Here is a 17,936-nt window from a genome sequence, read left to right as displayed (position 1 = left end):
ATGTTCTTAGGAGTTATTCTAGGAGATTTGGTAGCAATTGTCGTTCTTTCCTTTTGTTATTCTTACTTTATTATTCTTTCCTTTTAGATTATCCTTGTAGTCTATAAGAAATTCAGAGTTGTACCTTATTTTAAAATAATAAGAAATACTATTTCAATCCTTCTCCACTTCGAGATGGTATCAGAGCTTGGTTTTCTTTTCCTTTCGGCAGTCATAGCCTCACCTAGGCCTTATTGCCTTAACCCTGTTCAACCTCTATTATGTCTGAAATTTTTGGAACTTCCACCATGGCCAGACCTGAACTTGTGGCAACACCAAAACTGAAACCAAAGTAGCCCATGCCGAACCCCATTCAGTCCAAATCACAAATATCCATCTCAATGAAGCCAACGTCTTGAGATGGTCTCAGTCAGTTCGAACGTATATCCGTTGGAGAGGTAAGATTGGGTACTGTACTGATGAAATCAAGGCCCCTGACAGCCATCATATGCTATATGGGATGCTGAAAATTCCATGATTATGGCTTGGCTTGGCTTGTGAATGCGATGGATGAAGATATTAGTGCTAATTACATGTGCTATCCTACTGCAAAAGAACTTTGGGATAATATTAGTCAGATGTATTCTGACCTTGGAAATTATTCTCAGATTTATGATTTGCAGCAAAAAATTGGCAAGACCCAACAAGGGGAAGAAAGTGTGACTAAGTATTTAATTGTCCTTAAGGGATTGTGGCAGGACTTGGATCTATTCAATGATTATGAATGGAAGAGCCTTGATGATTGCAACTACAACAAGAAGATGGTGGAAAATGCAAGAATCTTTAAATTCTTGGCTGGACTCAATGTTGAGTTTGATGAGGTCAGGGGGAGGAGGATTCTTGATAGACAACTTTCTCTTCCAATCGGAGAGGTATTTTCTAAAGTGAGACGTGAAGATTGTCGTCGGAATGTTATGCTAAAGAAAAAATGGGCTGATGGAACAGTGGATAACTCGGCTTTGGTTGCTGCTAATCCTACTTTTTGGTTGCTGCTAATGCCCTTGTACAACGGTCCTATCCAAATAAAAAATCTTGAGTATGGTATGACTAATGTAATAAGCCACGCCATATCCTAGAAACTTGTTGGAAACTACATGGAAAACCAGCAAATTGGAAGAGCAGCAAACCTGGACCTGGAAACAACCAAGTGATTCCTAGAGCAAATGAAGCCCAGACCAATGTTCTAAGTTCAAAGCAGATGGATCAACTTCTTAAACTGCTGAAATCCAATCCAATATCCAGTACTTCTATTGGTTCCTTGGCTCAAACAGGTAATATGCCGAGTGCCTATTCTAGTTATTTAGCCTTTGCACCATGGATTATTAATTCAGTTGCATCCAACCGTATGACCTGTATATCTCAATTGTTTCAATCTCATTATCCTTGTTCGGGTAATAAAAATGTTAGGATTGCGGATGGAAGTCTTTCATCCATTGCAGGAGCAGGTTCAATTAGAATTTCCAGGAAAATAGAATTAAAATTTGTCCTTCATGTTCCTAAACTTACTTGCAATCTTTTGTTTGTTAGTAGATTATCCTGTGATTCTAACTGTCGTATCATATTCTTTGATTCTCACTGTGAATTTCAGGACCATAACTCTGGGGCGATGATTGGTAGTGCTAGGATGATCGATGGCCTTTATTATTTTGACGATACCCTATTCAGCAATAAACAAGCTCATGGTTTGAGTGGTAGTACTAGTTCAATCCCTGAGCGTGATCAAATAATGCTTTGGCATCTTAGATTATGGTATCCTAGTTTTCTTACTTAAAATATTTGTTGCCTAGTCTGTTTAAAAATTTGGATTGTACTTCTTTTCATCGTGACGTTTGTCATTTATCAAAAAGTCATTGAGTTCCTTATAACTCAAAAGGCTGCCGTGCATCCAAACCTTTTTATTTGATTCATAGTGATGTTTGGGGCCCCTCTAAGGTTACTGCCTTATCAGGAAAGAAAATGGTTTGTGACTTTTATAGATGATCATACTCGGATTTGTTGGGTATATTTGATGAATGGAAAATCAGAAGTTGAAATATTATTCCAGAATTTTTATAGTATCATCAAAAATCAATTTCACACAAAAATAAGCGTACTTCGTATGGATAATGGTATAGAATATTTCAACCAAGTTTTGGGAATTTTTTTCAAAGAAAGAGGGATTTAACGTCAATCCACGTGTCATGACACCCCACAACAAAATGGCATCGCTGAAAAAAAAAATCGTCATTTACTCGAGGTTGCACGGGCTATAATGTTTTCTATGCATATTCCAAAATATTTGTGGGGGGATTCTATTCTAACTGCTTGTTACCTTATTAATAGAATGCCTACCCGTGTGCTACAGTATATCATTCCTTTGGCATGCCTAAAAAAAATCCTTTCCTGATAATAGGATAATTTCTAATCTGCCTCTAAAAGTATTTGGATGCACTATTTTTGTCCATATTCCGGCTCATCTTAGATCTGAACTTGATCCTAGGGCTGAAAAATGTGTGTTTCTTGTATATGCTCCCAATAAGAGAGGGTACAAATGTTTGAATCAAAAAACAAAAAAAATTCACATAAGTATGGATGTCGTTTTTTTTTGAAAATTAGTCTTACTTTAACCAAACTTATCTTCAGGGGGAGAAAGAGAGTAGTGAAGATCAGTTTTGGCAAACTTTTATACCAATGCCTAATGTTTTCCTTGACATTCACATCCCTCTACAAAACATTCAAGAACTGAAATTTTGAATAATGAAAAAAATGGAAATCCCAATTTGCCTGTACAAAGCATAAGGAAATCACAAACAGGGGGAGAATTGCTATAGAATAATCCCTCTTTTGAGCTTTGTATTTATACTAGAGGCAGGTATCGTTCTAATACTAAGGATCATCCCACAATTTCAGAGCGATCACCTCCAAAAGCTGATCATTTGGAAATCACAGGTAATCCTTCTACTACACTTCCAGTTGATCAATCTACTGACCTTGATGTACCCATAGCCATTAGGAAAGGAGTCAGAACCTTTACCACACACCCCATTGCCAAATATTTATCATACCATAGACTCTCTCATAATCATAAGGCTTATACATCCAATATTTCTCACCTATTTGTTCCAAGGACCATCTATGGATCATCTAGATTGGAAGTTAGCAGTTCTTGAAGAGATGAATGCACTTAGGAACAACAGTACCTGGGAAATTGTTGATTTACCAAAGGAAAAGAAAATTGTAGGTTGCAAGTGGGTGTTTACAGTTAAATGCAAGGTTGATGGCAATATAGAGAGATATAAGGCGAGATTCATTGCAAAAGTGTTTACACAAACATACAGAATTGACTATCAAGAAACTTTTGCTCCAGTAGCCAAGATAAATTTAATCCGAGTGTTACTCTCCTTAACTGTACATTCTAACTAGCCCTTACGCCAGTTGGATGTAAGGAATGCTTTTTTTAATGGAGATCTAGAGGATGAAGTGTTTATGAAATTACCACCAGGTTTTGAAGGTAATCTTGGCCAAGGTCTTAAATTTTGATTTTGACTCAAATTTCAAAGCTCCAAAAGTACGGAAATTTCGACAGAAATTTCAATTTCGATTTCGATTTGAAAAACAACGGAAACTAGTAGTAAAGCATGGAATTCTTTATGAAACTTTAGAAATGGTTAACAAACATAAAAATATAAGTTTTAAGACTAATATATTACAAATTAAATACATCTATGTTTTGTATGAGGTGGAAAAGTTGTAAAATAGTATGTGTATCAAACATGTTTGTAAGATAATGTACATTAAACATATTCATTTAATGCAAATGAAATTCATAAATCATTTAAATATTATTTATTATACAAATATTGATAATTTAGACATGAATGGTTAAATAAAATATTACTATAAGTTTATTTTTTTCATATAATTTCAAAAGCACTTGTTATAACCTTTTGTTTCAATAAAATAAATAAAATAAATTAAAAGAGAAATTTCACTTCACTCTCGAGGTTTCGATAAATTTCGACAAATTTCCCTAAAATTTTGGGGTTTCGATAAATTTCAGATGATTCGTTGAGATTTCGACGGAAATAATGCAAGACAGAAATTGACTGCAATTTCGATTTCGAAGGTGACAGAAATCAAAAATTTCGACAGTTTCGTGGAAATTTAAGACCATGATCTTGGCATAGATAAGGTGTGTAAATTGAATAAATCATTGTATGGGCTCAAGCAATCTCCGAGAGCTTGGTTTGAATGCTTTGGGAAGGTTGTAAAGGGTTATGGTTACAACCAAGGTCAAGTTGATCACACCATGTTCTATAAGCACTCAAGTGAAGGGAAGGTTGCTATTCTAATTGTCTCTGTTGACAATATTATTTTGACAAGTAATGACAGCAAGGAACTTGAGAAATTAAAACAGATGCTTGCTAATGAATTTGAGATTAAAGATTTGGGTGACTTGAAATATTCTCGGTATGGAATTTGCAAGGTTAAGAAAAGGTATTTTTGATTCACAAAGAAAATTTGTGCTTGAATTGCTGCCAGAAATAGGTTTACTAGGGTGTAAAGCAGCTGAGACACCTATAGAGCCTAATCTTAAACTATAACCTGCCAAGCCTGAAGAAGTAACCAATAGAGACCAATACCAAAGATTGGTTGGAAGGCTACTTTATCTATCACATACATGTCCTGACATAGCCTTTGGTGTTAGTATGGTAAGCCAATTCATGCACTCACCAGGGCCTGACCACTTTGATGCAGTTTATAGAATCCTGAGATATTTAAAGGGAACTCTTGGAAATGGTCTATTGTTTGAAGACCATAGACATCTACAAGTTGAGGTATACGCTGATGCAGATTGGGCTGGGAGTATAACTGATAGAAGATCAACTTCTGGTTATTGTGCCTTTCTTGGTGGAAATTAATTACATGACGAAGCAAAAAACAAAATGTGGTAGCTAGGAGTAGTGCAGAGGCAGAATTTAGAGCAGTTGCTCATGGAATTTGTGAAGTGTCGTGGATTAAAAAATTATTGGAAGAATTGAAAGTCACTAATCCACTACCTATGAGACTGTATTGCAATAACAAATCTGCCATAGCCATTGCTCACAATCCAGTGCTTCATGATGGAACAAAACATGTTGAGGTCGACAAGAATTTTATAAAGGAGAAGCTGGACAGTGGACTGATTTGTTTACCCTATATCTCTACTATTGAACAAGCAGCAGATATACTTACAAAAGGACTACCAAAGAAGCAATTTGAAAATTTGATCGGCAAGCTGGCTATGGAAGACATCTTCAAACCGGCTTTGAGGGAGAATGCTGGAAAATTTCCAAATTTATCTAGTCAACTCTCCTTGATTATAGGAGAAATTTCTGTAATTATGTAAATATTCATAGGAGAAATTCTAGGATATATTCTTAGGAGATATTCTAGGAGATTTGTTAGTAATTGTCATTCTTTCCTTTATTGTTCTTTCCTTTTAGATTATCCTTGTAGTCTATAAGACATTCAGATTGTACCTTATTTTAAAATAATAAGAAATACTATTTCAATCCTTCTCCACTTCGAAAGGGGAAAGTATTGATCTTCTTTGAATAACTGAGAACCAAAAGGGAAGAAGAACCTCCATCTTCTTGGAAAAGGGGGAAACATAACGGCTCCTCTTAGTGCTCAAAGATTTCTGGGTTTGCTACAGGGAGAGGGGTTGTCATCCCTCGTGGAAGAGTCACACCAGATCAAAGGAGAAAACCCTTTTTCTTGAGCTTGGGAAGAACATGTTTGGTATATATCTTGCCCTAATTGAGATAAATGATGGCTGATGGTGAATTGTGGCCTTCCCTGAAGGGTTCGACCTGAAAGGTTTGGATTAAAATTATCGGAGCCATCTTGGAGTTGGGGAGAAGAACATACCTGCCCTCCCCTTCTTGCTCCAGGTCTTGGTTGGAGAGGTCGAAGTCTTCAATCGAGCTCCCCCTATGCCTGTCCTCACTGTGGCGGCTGCCCGAGCTTCTCAATTTCCAAGTTGTAGACATTGCAGATGGCAAGTAAAGGCACGTGCTCTTTTGCAAGTGCGGTATGTGACAAGCTTCTGGTTAGCCATCAGATTTCAAAATTTGAATCTCCTAGTTAGCCAAGACTCCTTTCAAGCCTGAGGCTTTCTCCTCCTTCTCTTCTTGCTGCAGCACAACTAGAGGCTTGGCCCCTCTACTTCACTTTGGCCCTCCTTCCCCTCAGCAAGTCCAACATCCATTTGTGTCATTTGCCTTGGCAGTCACCCAAGGAAGAGGCCTCTGAGTCTGGGTTAGTGGCGGATAAATTTGTGATCATCCCAATTGAGGAGGCAGTAACCTCAATTGCAAAAGACTACCTTCCTCCTATCCCTATGAATGATTTAAACAAGATGGATTTTCGCAGTCCCAGGTGCAGGTTTCAGACTGTGTTCTCAGAAAAATGAATATGTTGAGCGAGGAAATTGGTGTTTATTTTGAAGGATTAGAGCTTTGTGCCTCTTTGAGGAAATTGGGAAAAAAATAAAATAAATAGAAGATAGAAAAGCCAATGAGAAAAGGCAACAAGGCAGGGGCATAAGTCGGGAGCTGAAGAGGCTGGAATTTTCTGTTAAGTATGAAAAAGTGGAAAGAGTTTCAGATATGGGAGTTGCTAAGTAGTAGTGGGTCTGTTACTAACCTATGTTGAGGAAAATAGTCTTTTAGAATGGAAGGGATTAAATGATAAAACTAAAAGAGCGGTTATAAGGTTGTTTCTCAATGACTGGAGTGGGGATGTTATTTGCCTTCAAGAAATCAAGATGGAAACTCTGAACAGCTGGTTGGTGGATAGTTTATGGGGTTTAAATTGTTTTTAAAAGCTGTAAATGGATAGCATTAAAAGCTGCTGGTTCAGCAGGAGGGGTTTTCATCACGTGGAACGAATTTGGTTGTGGATTTGTTAGGCCATTCCATCAATACCTTCATGGTGTCCTACCTATTGATGATTTTGGTTGACAATTTTTCACAGTTTTTTTCATTGGGGTCTATGGTCTAGACAAAAGTCTTTCTAGTCATCTCTTTTGGAATGAGCTTGTGGAAATTAGAGAACAGTGGGAGGCCCTTTAGGTTATCGCAGGAGGTTTCAAACTGGTTTTGTATCCTCATGAAAGGAGTGGGAGATCCTCTAACTCTTCCAGCATGTGGGAGTTTCATGACTTCATGCATGATTTTGCTCTCATTGACCTTTGCCTCATTGGAGGCTTTTTCATGTGGTCTAACTCAAGAGAGTTCTACCCTCACTCAAAGATTGGTGGATTCCTTATTTCCTCTAATTGGGATGAGCATTTTCCTAAGGCTTCACAATCCTTACACCTCTAGGACAATTTAGATCACTTTCCTATTGTACTTCACAAAGAAGGAATTAGGTGGGGACCAATCTCTTTCCGTTTCGAGAACATGTGGCTTAATCATGAAGGTTTTGGTGATTTGATGAAAGAATTGGTTGCATTCCATACAGATTGGAGGGAAGGCTAGCTGTACGGTTGCCTCTCAATTAAATTATTGAAAGATAAATTGAAGTGGTGGAACAAAAATGTATTTGGTAGTCACTTTAAAAGAACAATGATCTTGAATGACTTAAAGGAGTTAAATGACCAAGTGATTAGGGGGAGCCTAAATACTAAGACTGGATCCAAAAGAGTAGCTCTTAGAAAAGCCCTTGCTGAGATTATCATTGCGGAGGAAATAACTTGGAGGCAAAAATCTAGGGCCCTATAGTTGAAAGTAGGGGACAGGAGCACCAATTTTTTCCACCGAGCTGCTAATGCACATCGAAGATACAACTCGATGACAACATTTGAAGTGGAGGGTGAGCTCTTGGTAGAGGATGGGGATATTAAAATTGGTGTTTGTAATTTTTACAGAAGTTTGTATACTAAGCAAGAATCTTGAAAGCCAATTGTAAATGGCATTTCCTTCAAAAAAATGTGCTTCTTTATGGCTTAGTGGCTCAAGTGATCCTTTGAGAAAGAGGAAATCATTTTGGTTCTCAAGAGCTATAATGAGGAGAAAGCACTAGGACTTGACAATTTCAAACATGGCTTTCTTTCAAAGAATTTGAGACTCTCTTAAACGAGATATGATTGGAGTCTTCAATGACTTCCATAACTTACACAGATTGGTGGCTAATATCAATTTAACCCTTGTCTCCTTCATCCCTAAAAGAGCAGGGGCTTTAAACATAAAAAATTTTCATTCCATTATCTTAGGTAGCTTGTATAAGCTTTTCTGTAAGGTTCTTGTAGCCAAGATCAAATTGGCAATATTAGTTGTTGAGAAGCACCAACATGCCTTTGTTGTAGGTGGATAGATCAAGGATGCTGCCCTTATTGCAAGTGAGGTTGTAGGCACCTATTTGAAAGGAGGATAGAAGAGTAGTTTGTAAAGTGGATATGGAAAATGCTTTTGGCCATGTGAACTGGAATTGTTTGCTTTACATCCTCAGGAGGATGGGGTTTAGGAATATTTTGTGCAGTTGGATCAGCCATTACATATCCACACCCTCATTTTCAATGCTCACTAATGGCTACCCTATGGAGTTTTTGAAATCTTTGCCCAGTTTGAGATAAGGAGACCCCCTCTCCCTCTTTTTTATTTATCTTGGTTATGGAAGCTTTGACTTATATAATAGTCAAAGCCAATGAAGGTGGTCTGCTTAAAGGAGTTAGTATTAGAAGGAGTAGCAAAATCTTAGTAGTCTCCCATTTGCTTTTTGAGGATGATACTATTTTTTTTTTTGGGTGAAGATGATCTTGATCAAATCCTTAGCCTAAGATGCATCTTTCTTGGTTTTGAGGCAGTTACGAGTTTAATGGTAAATTTGGGTAAGAGGGATACCTATGGGGCATTGTGATTGTGGACCTTTCCTCGCATACATTAGGTTGTAATCTTGGGACCTATCATATTTCTTACCTTGGCCTTCCTCTAGGACCCATGTTCAAGGACAAGGGTGTTTGGGATCCTATAATTGGCTGATTCAAAAGGAAACTAGCTGGATGGAAAAGGAATTATCTCTCCAAGGTTGGTAGACTCACTCTCATCAAAAGCACCTCAGCTAGCCTTTTCTTTATTTTCTATTCCTAGTGTAGTTGCCAAAAGATTGGAAGAGATTTTGTTAGATTACCACTTTGCCTAAAAGCTAAAGCTATTAGGTTGTGGGCCAACATTGTATATCAAGCTTTAACACTTCCCCGCACGTGCAACCCGACAACACATGGAGAGATAAACACATGATAAAATAACACCCATGATAGGGAATGCAATCATTTTTTAAACACCACACAATAAATGTGGGCAACAAGACTAGAACCTAGGACCTCCTGGTAACCAGCTTTGATACTGTGTCAGATTGCCACTTCACCTAAAAGCTTAAGCTATTAGGTTGTGGGCCAGCAATGTATATCAAACTTTAGCTCAAAGATGATTCCTTTAGGGGGAACACTAGGGAGGAATTAAAATATCATCTTGTAAAATGGGGTTTGTCAAACAACCCATGCAAAAGGGAGGGCTTGGCCTTAGATCCCTTCTTACTTTCAAGAAGGCTCTCTTTAGGGAAATTCCTGTCGAAGTTTGTGTCTAAGAGAAATTATTTTTGGAAGCATGTTATTGCCACTAAATATGGACTTCATCATAAGATTCATAACAGATGGATGTACCAAGAGGTTACAAAAGGCTATGGAACAAGTGCTTGGAAATTTATCATGAGTGGGTGGGAGAATTTCTCTCATATTCACTTAAGCGTGAGAAATGGGGAGGATGTATTTTTTCGGCACGACATTTAGTGTGGTGAGTCCTAGCTTAGCTCTTCGTTCCCTTACATTTATAGGCTTGCTTGCAATAAAGATGCCCTCATATGCCATCACCAGGAACACACTAGTCATGGGGCCTTCTAGAACGTTCCCTTGATCAGGATTGTTTACGATTGGGAGATTGATGCTCTTATAGACTTTTACAGTAGCCCTTACAATGTTCAAAGCTGGGTCTCTTCTAATAAGACCGTTTGGGCCCTGAGCAAGAAGGGTATTTTCACGGTCAAGTCTTATTATAACCACCTTGGCAGCCCGATGCAGTGCGTGAAGAAGTTTCCTTGGAAGCTTGTTTGGAAAACAGCACCCCTTCAAAAGTTGCTTTTTTCACTTGAGCAGCAGCACTGGGAAGATCCTCACCTTAGATAATCTTCAAAAAAGGGGTTTGACTACCATGAATAGGTGTTATCTATGACTTGAAGAAGTAGAATTGGTGAACCACAACCCTCTCTGCTGCCCTTGGACCAAGAATCTCTAGAGCTTGGCTATATGCATGGTCAAGTAGTAATGGGTCATGGCAGCTTGGTTGAGGGTGAGATTTGGCTTTGAAAGGGATCCACCCAAGCAAGACCAAAGGGAAGGCTCTTTCTCGTATCTCCCTTACTATATTTGGAAAGAAAGGAATAGAAGGGTTTTCAAGGGGACGGTTTCTTTTATGCACACTTTCTTGGATAAATAGATGTCTATGATCTCTAGTTGGCACTTATCTGTTATTTTTGATTTCTTTGATGTTATTCTTTGACCGGTATATTTTTTTTTTGTTATTTGTTGTTCTCTCTGTACTTGATTAGCATCCCCTTGATGCTTTGCTTTTTCTATTATTAAAATTTCTTTTGCTGATAAAAAAAACCATTAGATCATGCTGTCATCTTATTTTGGTCATTCATATCGAATGTTTACTGTGTAGATTTGAATAGGATTTTGAGCCTTGGTTGCAAAGTGGGGTGCTCTCTTGTTGGCCCCTCAGGCTAGGGATATGAGGGGATTCCAACCCCTAACACCTCTTTTTTTCCCTCTGCTTCACCTCATTTTTCTCTTTGGGATAATATTCATCTGTCGTGGAAATTCTTTCTTGTGTGAAATAATTGTTCTATGGTATTAATTTAGTAATGCTACAATAGTTCAATCCTTCTTGATTTATGTGTTAAATGCTTGGAAAGTTTCTCCCTTGCTTCTTTTCCCCCCCTATAAATATATATTTTCCCTTAACCCCCTTGGCCTTTTTGTGTTCTCATTTCCTAAAAGGATTTTTCCTCTTTTTACCTCATTGACTTCCTTTTTTGAGCATGTTTTTCTCCTTAATATATTGTTTAATTAATATCATTGCTTCATTCCCTGCTAATTTGCACTAATGCATAACTAGACAAGTATATGCTTATTGCTTTACTTCGTGCTTGATATCTTGGGTGAAATGATCTACCTTTTTCGGTTAGACTATTTCACGTGTGTTGCACACGATTTTAGATTAACAATCTTCACGGATTTATTTAAATAATTCTTAATGTAGTTTGGATGTATTCTATTTGCAAATTTTTTTTATGTATACAAATTAATTTTAAAATTCTTTCATATTAGTAATATGAAATTTAATTTGTATAGAAAGTTTAAATTTTTGTTGGAATAATATCAGCTGTTTGCCTCGCATGTTTGTCAGCATAGTTCAAATTGAGATTTGAATCATGAATTGAAATCTCAATTTTTGGAATTAAGAATTGAAATCTCAATTTTTGGAAGTCATAAGATTTAGTGCAAATTTCTAAAATCCATTCCAAATTTGTATACATACATGTAGGACAAACAAAATAGTATATAATACATTTATGTTTTAAGAACAAAAAAAATCACATTTCATGTGTCAGCTTTCTCAAAACAATAAAAGGTAAGTGAAAGATTAAAGAAAACGTTAATAAAAGACTACACTTCATGTTGTTTAAGGGAAGGGATCAAGAATTTTTTTTGGTGTTTTTCAACAATAATAAAAAAAAAAAAAATCATATTTCATGCATATGCTTTCTCTAATTAAAAAGCTAAAAAAAAGAAAAAAAGTAGTAACTTTGTAAACTTTTATAAATAATTGGAAAACTACTAGAATTGCCAAACTTTGAATTTTACCAGATCTATGTATTTTTTTTGAATCCAATTGGGAAAGGGTGGCGATTCGTTTAGATGGTCGGAAGGGGGCTCTTTCTCCTTTGGGGGTAGAATCACTTTTATCTCTTGTCTATCTAGTATCCCGATCTATTCTTGTCTACTTTTAAGATTCTCTGGGATTGCTAGTAAGATTGAGAAAATTATGAGAGATTTCCTGTGGTCTGGAGTCGGGGGTCATGGGTACATTTAGCAAGTTGGGATAGGTGTGCAAGTCAAAGTTGGAGCGTGGGTTGGGCCTTGGAAAGTTAGTGTCTAAAAACACTCTCTTAGCTAAATGCCTTTGGTGTTTTCCCTTGGAGAATTCTTTTTTTGGCATAGAGTCATTAGAAACAAGTTTGGGTTGAATGTTACTTTTAACTGTTCTTTGGAGAGTCCATGGAGATCTATTTCTTAGATTTATCACTTATTCATTCCTAACACTAAATTTGTGGTGCGTGTGGTTCTTGGATTTATTTTTGGAAAGATCTTTGGTGGGGGGATTTATTTATTTTTTTGGCTTAGTGGGGAATGTTCTTTTATCTCCCTCTTTTCCTTGTGTCTTTCGTTTGTGCTCAGGGCAGAATAATGTTATTTCTTTCGTTGCTTTTGATTCGGATAGTCTTTTGGCTTCTTGGGATTTTCATTTTGGGAGACCTCTTAATGATATAGACTTTGTTGAGCTGTCTTCTTTATTGATTTTGTTGAGTAAATGTCATTTTTATTTGGTAATGGATGTTCCCTCTTGGTCCTTGCATCATTTGGAGTATTTTCTTGAAAATCATTTTGTGAGTTCTTGACTCATTCTAATTCCTCTATTTCTCTTTATTCTATTATTTGGAAGGCCAAAGTACCCCCAAGGCTTTTATCTGATTGGTTATGCTTAATAGAAGCAATACCAATAACTTGTTGCAGATTAGGAGACCATTGATGGCACTTTCTCCAGATGCGTATGTTCTTTTCTATAATAATTTAGAGATAGCTCATCTCTTTCTACATTGTGATTCTTCTTTGAGAGTATGGAATAAATTATCTACTAATCTGGGAGGAAGTTGGGTTTGACCGTAGTTTGTGGAGGAATTTTTGGCTACTTCATTAGTGGGGTTTGGAAGGAGAAACGACAGGGATGCGCTATAGAAATGTGGTTCTTTGACAGTGATGTGGGGGTTATGGTTGGAAAGTAATGCACATATCTTTTCGAGGAAGAAGTTGAACTGGTTGTTGGTTTGGGAAAAGATTCTACTTGGCATCATTGGGGTGTGTTAGTTTTGGGTATTTCATGGGAATGAATAATGAGCTTTTTGGATGTTCAACAAGATTGGTGACCTGATTATTTAATTTTCGGGAGTTGTGGTTTGCTCGTTTACTTTTTCATTCTTTTGTTGTTTTTTTATTTTCTTTCTGGTTTGTCCCAGATTTTAAAGGGAGATGTCTTATTCTCCCTTTTTTGTAAATTCCTAATCTTTTAATGAGTTTCTTCTTTTTTCTATGAAAAAGAAAAAAAAAAAAATACCAACCTTTGAATCTTATCGAAACTGTGAAATGAGAGTATCACCTTAGCTGACCGACCTTTCTTCTCATTGGCAAAACATTATACTCCTCCTAGAGTGAAGAATGGTTTTATAGAGGCTATAGAAGACCTAAAGTTTTGTTTCTCCTCTTTCTCAGTGCAAAACTGATATAGACAAGGAATAGAAGTCAATCATGTACAAAAAAGCAGTAAAGAAAAAGGAAAATATGCTTTTGGGGTTTTAAACCAGTTGGGTTTGACTGAATGTGATACATTCAGATTGTGATTCATCAATTCTGATTGATATATAAGATTCAGAAGGTGAATGATATTCAGCAACGATTTGGTGGTTTTCAGTTTCTCTGGAAGACTCAAATCAATTTGGTTTTGAATTGATATGAATATTATGATTCAAATCACAAATTGTAAGATTCTGACAGCTATGTTTGTAAATTGTGATTTTAATTTACATATGAAAGTTGTACAAGGGACCCCATGAGGCGAATTCAACAGCTTTGATATACAATTTCAATACATATCAATGATTAAAAATTTATACAAATCATAATTTGTAGCTAAAATATTTATAGTTTTTATTTTTTCATTTGCTTAAATGGTCAATTAGTGTGTTTTTTCTAATTTTAAACATGTTCAGCCTTTGTTACCTAAAAGGTGAATTTTGGTCTATGATTTATTCCTAATATCTTTTAGAAGTTAGAATGTTGTCGAAAGATATTAGAAACTTCAAGATAGTTTTGGAAAATATCAAAGATGTTTTTTTTCTCTCTTTTTTTTTTTTTTTTTTTTTTCAAGGATGTACACATTGTTCTGCTTTTATTTCACATATATATATATATATATATATATATTTAAAACTAAATATACCTTTTTTTTTTTTTTTTTTTTAAAGGTTTGAACCTTAATCAACCTAAAATAGCTTTCAAATGTAATTTTACTGGTTGACTTTAATTACTTTTAGAAATAATTTGTCATACTTTTAGATAGGCATAGGGATATTTTTGTTCACATAATGATTTACACTATTTGCAGTTTTATTTAGTGTAGGTAAAGGGCCAGGTTTTTTTTCGCTTTATGTCTCTATCCAGGTTCATTCTAACCAGGAGTCTCTACTAACTAATTTTGAATTTCAGGCTGAGCATGGTCCTGATAGTCAGGTCGTACTTGTAATTGCTGGGGATGATGTGGATTTAAAAGCAATTGAGGAGGAAATGAATGCACAGTGCCAAAGCCTTCCAAGGGGTGAATATGCTTCAAAAGCATTGAGCCACAGTTTCACCGTGTTTGCTCGTGATATGGTTGAGGTTGTTCTGCTTATCTTGATGGAGTGTTCATGGTTTTAATACATTATTGTAAACCTAATATCGATGAGAAAACTGCGAAGTGTTCGAGCATTGCAATATGCATTTTTAAAAATAAATTTAGTAAAATATATTGTTCATCTTACTGCAATGAAAAATAAAAACATGGATAAGCCTTGGAGCAAGCTGATATTATAATGTTTTTTTTTTTTTTTGGTTGTATTAAAAGTTTTAGGTATTGCTCAGTTTTCCAATGAGGCTTGTGGAAATATGGTCATTTATTCTCTGTGAAATTTGCAACCCCAAATGCACAGGGCTCCCATGCCATATTGAGGGTTTAGGAGGGCATTATACAGCCTCACATCCACATCTGGAGACGCTGTCTCTGCGTGGACTTTTGACCTGAAAATCTGAGTTTAACACCCTTGCTGTTGGGTCATGGCGTACTCTTTAATCTCTTTGTGAAATGATGGATTAAAATGTAGACAACTTATGTGGTACGTGGCGTGACATCCAACCCCTCATATTGTTTCACCTGATACTACCAGTATGTAAGTTTTGTCTTTTAGCTAAATGATAAATCATAATTAATTTGTCATGTATTATAACAGAAGCACGCATTAAAAAGTTTAGAGAGAAAGTTGATCATAGGAATATTTTGTATGGGGGCAAAATTTTTCAAGAGCCTAGACTCGGGCCTCAAGTGTGTCACAAGATTGGGTACTATGATTGCATGGAACTTCATGATGGCATGTAGGAGTGATTTGTTTACTTGGTCTTAAACATTTATCTATTTTTGGTTTTGATTGCATATGAAATAGGTAAGTGCAGCATTAACTAAGGACAATAAGGGAAAATTATCTAAAATGGTTTGGACATGTGCAACAATATCATCAAATGCCATGATAAGGAAGTTTGATTTTACTGAGATGGACTGCATTGCAAGGACAAAAAAAAGTTCAAGATAATGGGAGGGAGTTAAAAAAAGGAATAAATCAAATTTAGTTTACATTTTAAAAATGGATCCATTACCCTGCTCCAGATAGATGACAAAGGCTTATTAGTCTTGTTATTGTCTCTGTTGTTTATATTTAAATTTTTAATTTTTAAGCTAGTAAAAGAAAAAAAATTGATTTTTATGATCGACTATGGACGCCGTTTTATTAGAATATCTTTCCCCATCCATGATGGTTATGTTTTCTTTTGTTTTTCTAGAGTGAATATTGAGCTTTTATATATACATGCATGCATACATATTACATAAAAAATATGCAGACGCGTACTGAGGGAGAACCAACAATGGGGAACTTTGGGCATTTATATTGTGGCTAGGATTTTTATTTTAGTTTGGGAAAATTTCTAGTTGACTAGGAGTTTTGTAAATTTATGTTTATTTTGTGCATTTTATGTACTTTGGGGTTTGTTTTGTCATTATATGTTTTAATTGTGGTTATTGTAAATATTTATTTTAATTGTAATGCTGTGGTATAAATAGTAAATATTTTAATGCATTAGTTAGTTATCAAATTTGAATCAAGATTTCCTGTCCTCCCTCTAGTGCAGACTCTCCCTCTATTTTCCTTCTTCCTCCTTGCTTGTCTTCTCCTGCTCTGTTCCTGATCTCTCGCAGGACTTTTCCCCTGTTCCATTTTCTGATCTGAACTTTCTCTTCTCTGTTCTGTTCTGTTTATTTTCTTTATATTTCTGTTCTTTCTCTCACTGTCTGCCCTATCTTTAATTTCTTCTCTGTTCTATCTTCTGCCTGCAGCATCTTCTTTCCTTCTCCCATCTTATTTCTTCTTCTTTCCTCTCTCTGTTTCACTATCTTTAAATCTCTCTATATTTCCGATTTTCTGTTCCTGTTCTACATCACATACTTTTGACAAACAAATTACACATGTGCATGCATATCCATATACATAAACACACATACACTGTGTTTTTGTTTTGTAAACTTTATTTTTTTTTCTTGTTTAGCTGAACATTACACATTTTGAGGAGTCATATTTTCTTTGGAGTTGAACTTGATTATTGGGATTTGCAGGCAGTTTCTTTTTCAAATTTATATGCACCTGAGCACCTGATTGTTAATGTGAAGGATGCAGAAAAGTGGGTGGGTTTAATCGAGAATGCAGGTAGTTTACATTATATTACTTCATCTTTCATGGTTTCTCTAACGTTGCATGGCAACTGTTGCGTGCCAGTCTTCACAAGTGGATGGCATATTACATGTGACATTATATGATTGCAAGGCTCTATTCAATTATTAACAAGGAAAATGATAACATGTAAAGTGTTTAGAAAGGAATCATATTAAAGCTATTTTTTGGACTTCGATGTGATCTCCTTCATTTTTTGAAAGCTTCAAATTCCAAACAGCTCCTACAGTTTGATGTTTGGATAGTATCTATTCTTTGTATGGTAAATTAATATTTTCTTTTTAATTTGATATCAGTTTTTATTTGAAAAGAATGGTGGCAATTAGTTGCGAAACATGGAAAATTATTTATGAAGCATTGATCACTTCACTAAAGGTAATAAGTCCTGAATTAAAACCATGGTCTTAAATTTCCACGAAATTGTCGAAATTTCCGTCGAAATTTCCGATTTCCGTCACCCTCGAAATCGAAATGGCAATCAATTTCCGTCTTGCATAATTTCCATCGAAATCTCAACGAATCATCCGAAATTTATCGAAACCTCGAAATTTTAGCGAAATTTGTCGAAATTTTAACTATACAATGAAATTTTGCCGAAATTCAAATGAGAGATTCAAGAGTGAAGTGAAATTTCTCTTTTAATTTATTTTATTGAAACAAAAGGTTATCACAAGTGCTTTTGAAATTATATGAAAAAATAAACTTATAATAATATTTTATTTAACCATTCATGTTTAAATTATCAATATTTGTATAATAAATAATTTTTAAATGATTTATGAATTTCATTAGCATTAACTGAATATGTTTAATGTACATTATCTTACAAGCATGTTTGATGCACATACTATTTTACGACTTTTCCACTTCATACAAAACATAGATGTGTTTAATTTGTAATATATTAGTCTTAAAACTTATATTATTATGTTTGTTAACCATTTCTA

At 35.6% G+C, this 17,936-nt stretch overlaps 1 protein-coding gene across 2 annotated transcripts in view; it reads left to right on the top strand.

Annotated features, from left to right (window-relative positions):
• Positions 1–17,936, top strand: part of LOC131159398 (histidinol dehydrogenase, chloroplastic-like) — a 218,626-nt gene that overhangs the window by 169,869 nt on the left and 30,821 nt on the right. For both annotated transcript variants that reach the window (XM_058114277.1, XM_058114278.1), the window contains 2 exons: positions 14,663–14,833; positions 16,875–16,965. In XM_058114277.1, the coding sequence (XP_057970260.1) occupies positions 14,663–14,833; positions 16,875–16,965 (262 nt within the window). The remainder of the gene's footprint in view (positions 1–14,662; positions 14,834–16,874; positions 16,966–17,936) is intronic.

Source organism: Malania oleifera, chromosome 7 (genome assembly GCF_029873635.1).
Source record: "Malania oleifera isolate guangnan ecotype guangnan chromosome 7, ASM2987363v1, whole genome shotgun sequence".
NCBI lineage: Eukaryota > Viridiplantae > Streptophyta > Magnoliopsida > Santalales > Ximeniaceae > Malania > Malania oleifera.
The sequence above is the reverse complement of the archived record's forward strand: the minus strand, read 5'-3'. Positions and strand labels throughout refer to the sequence as shown.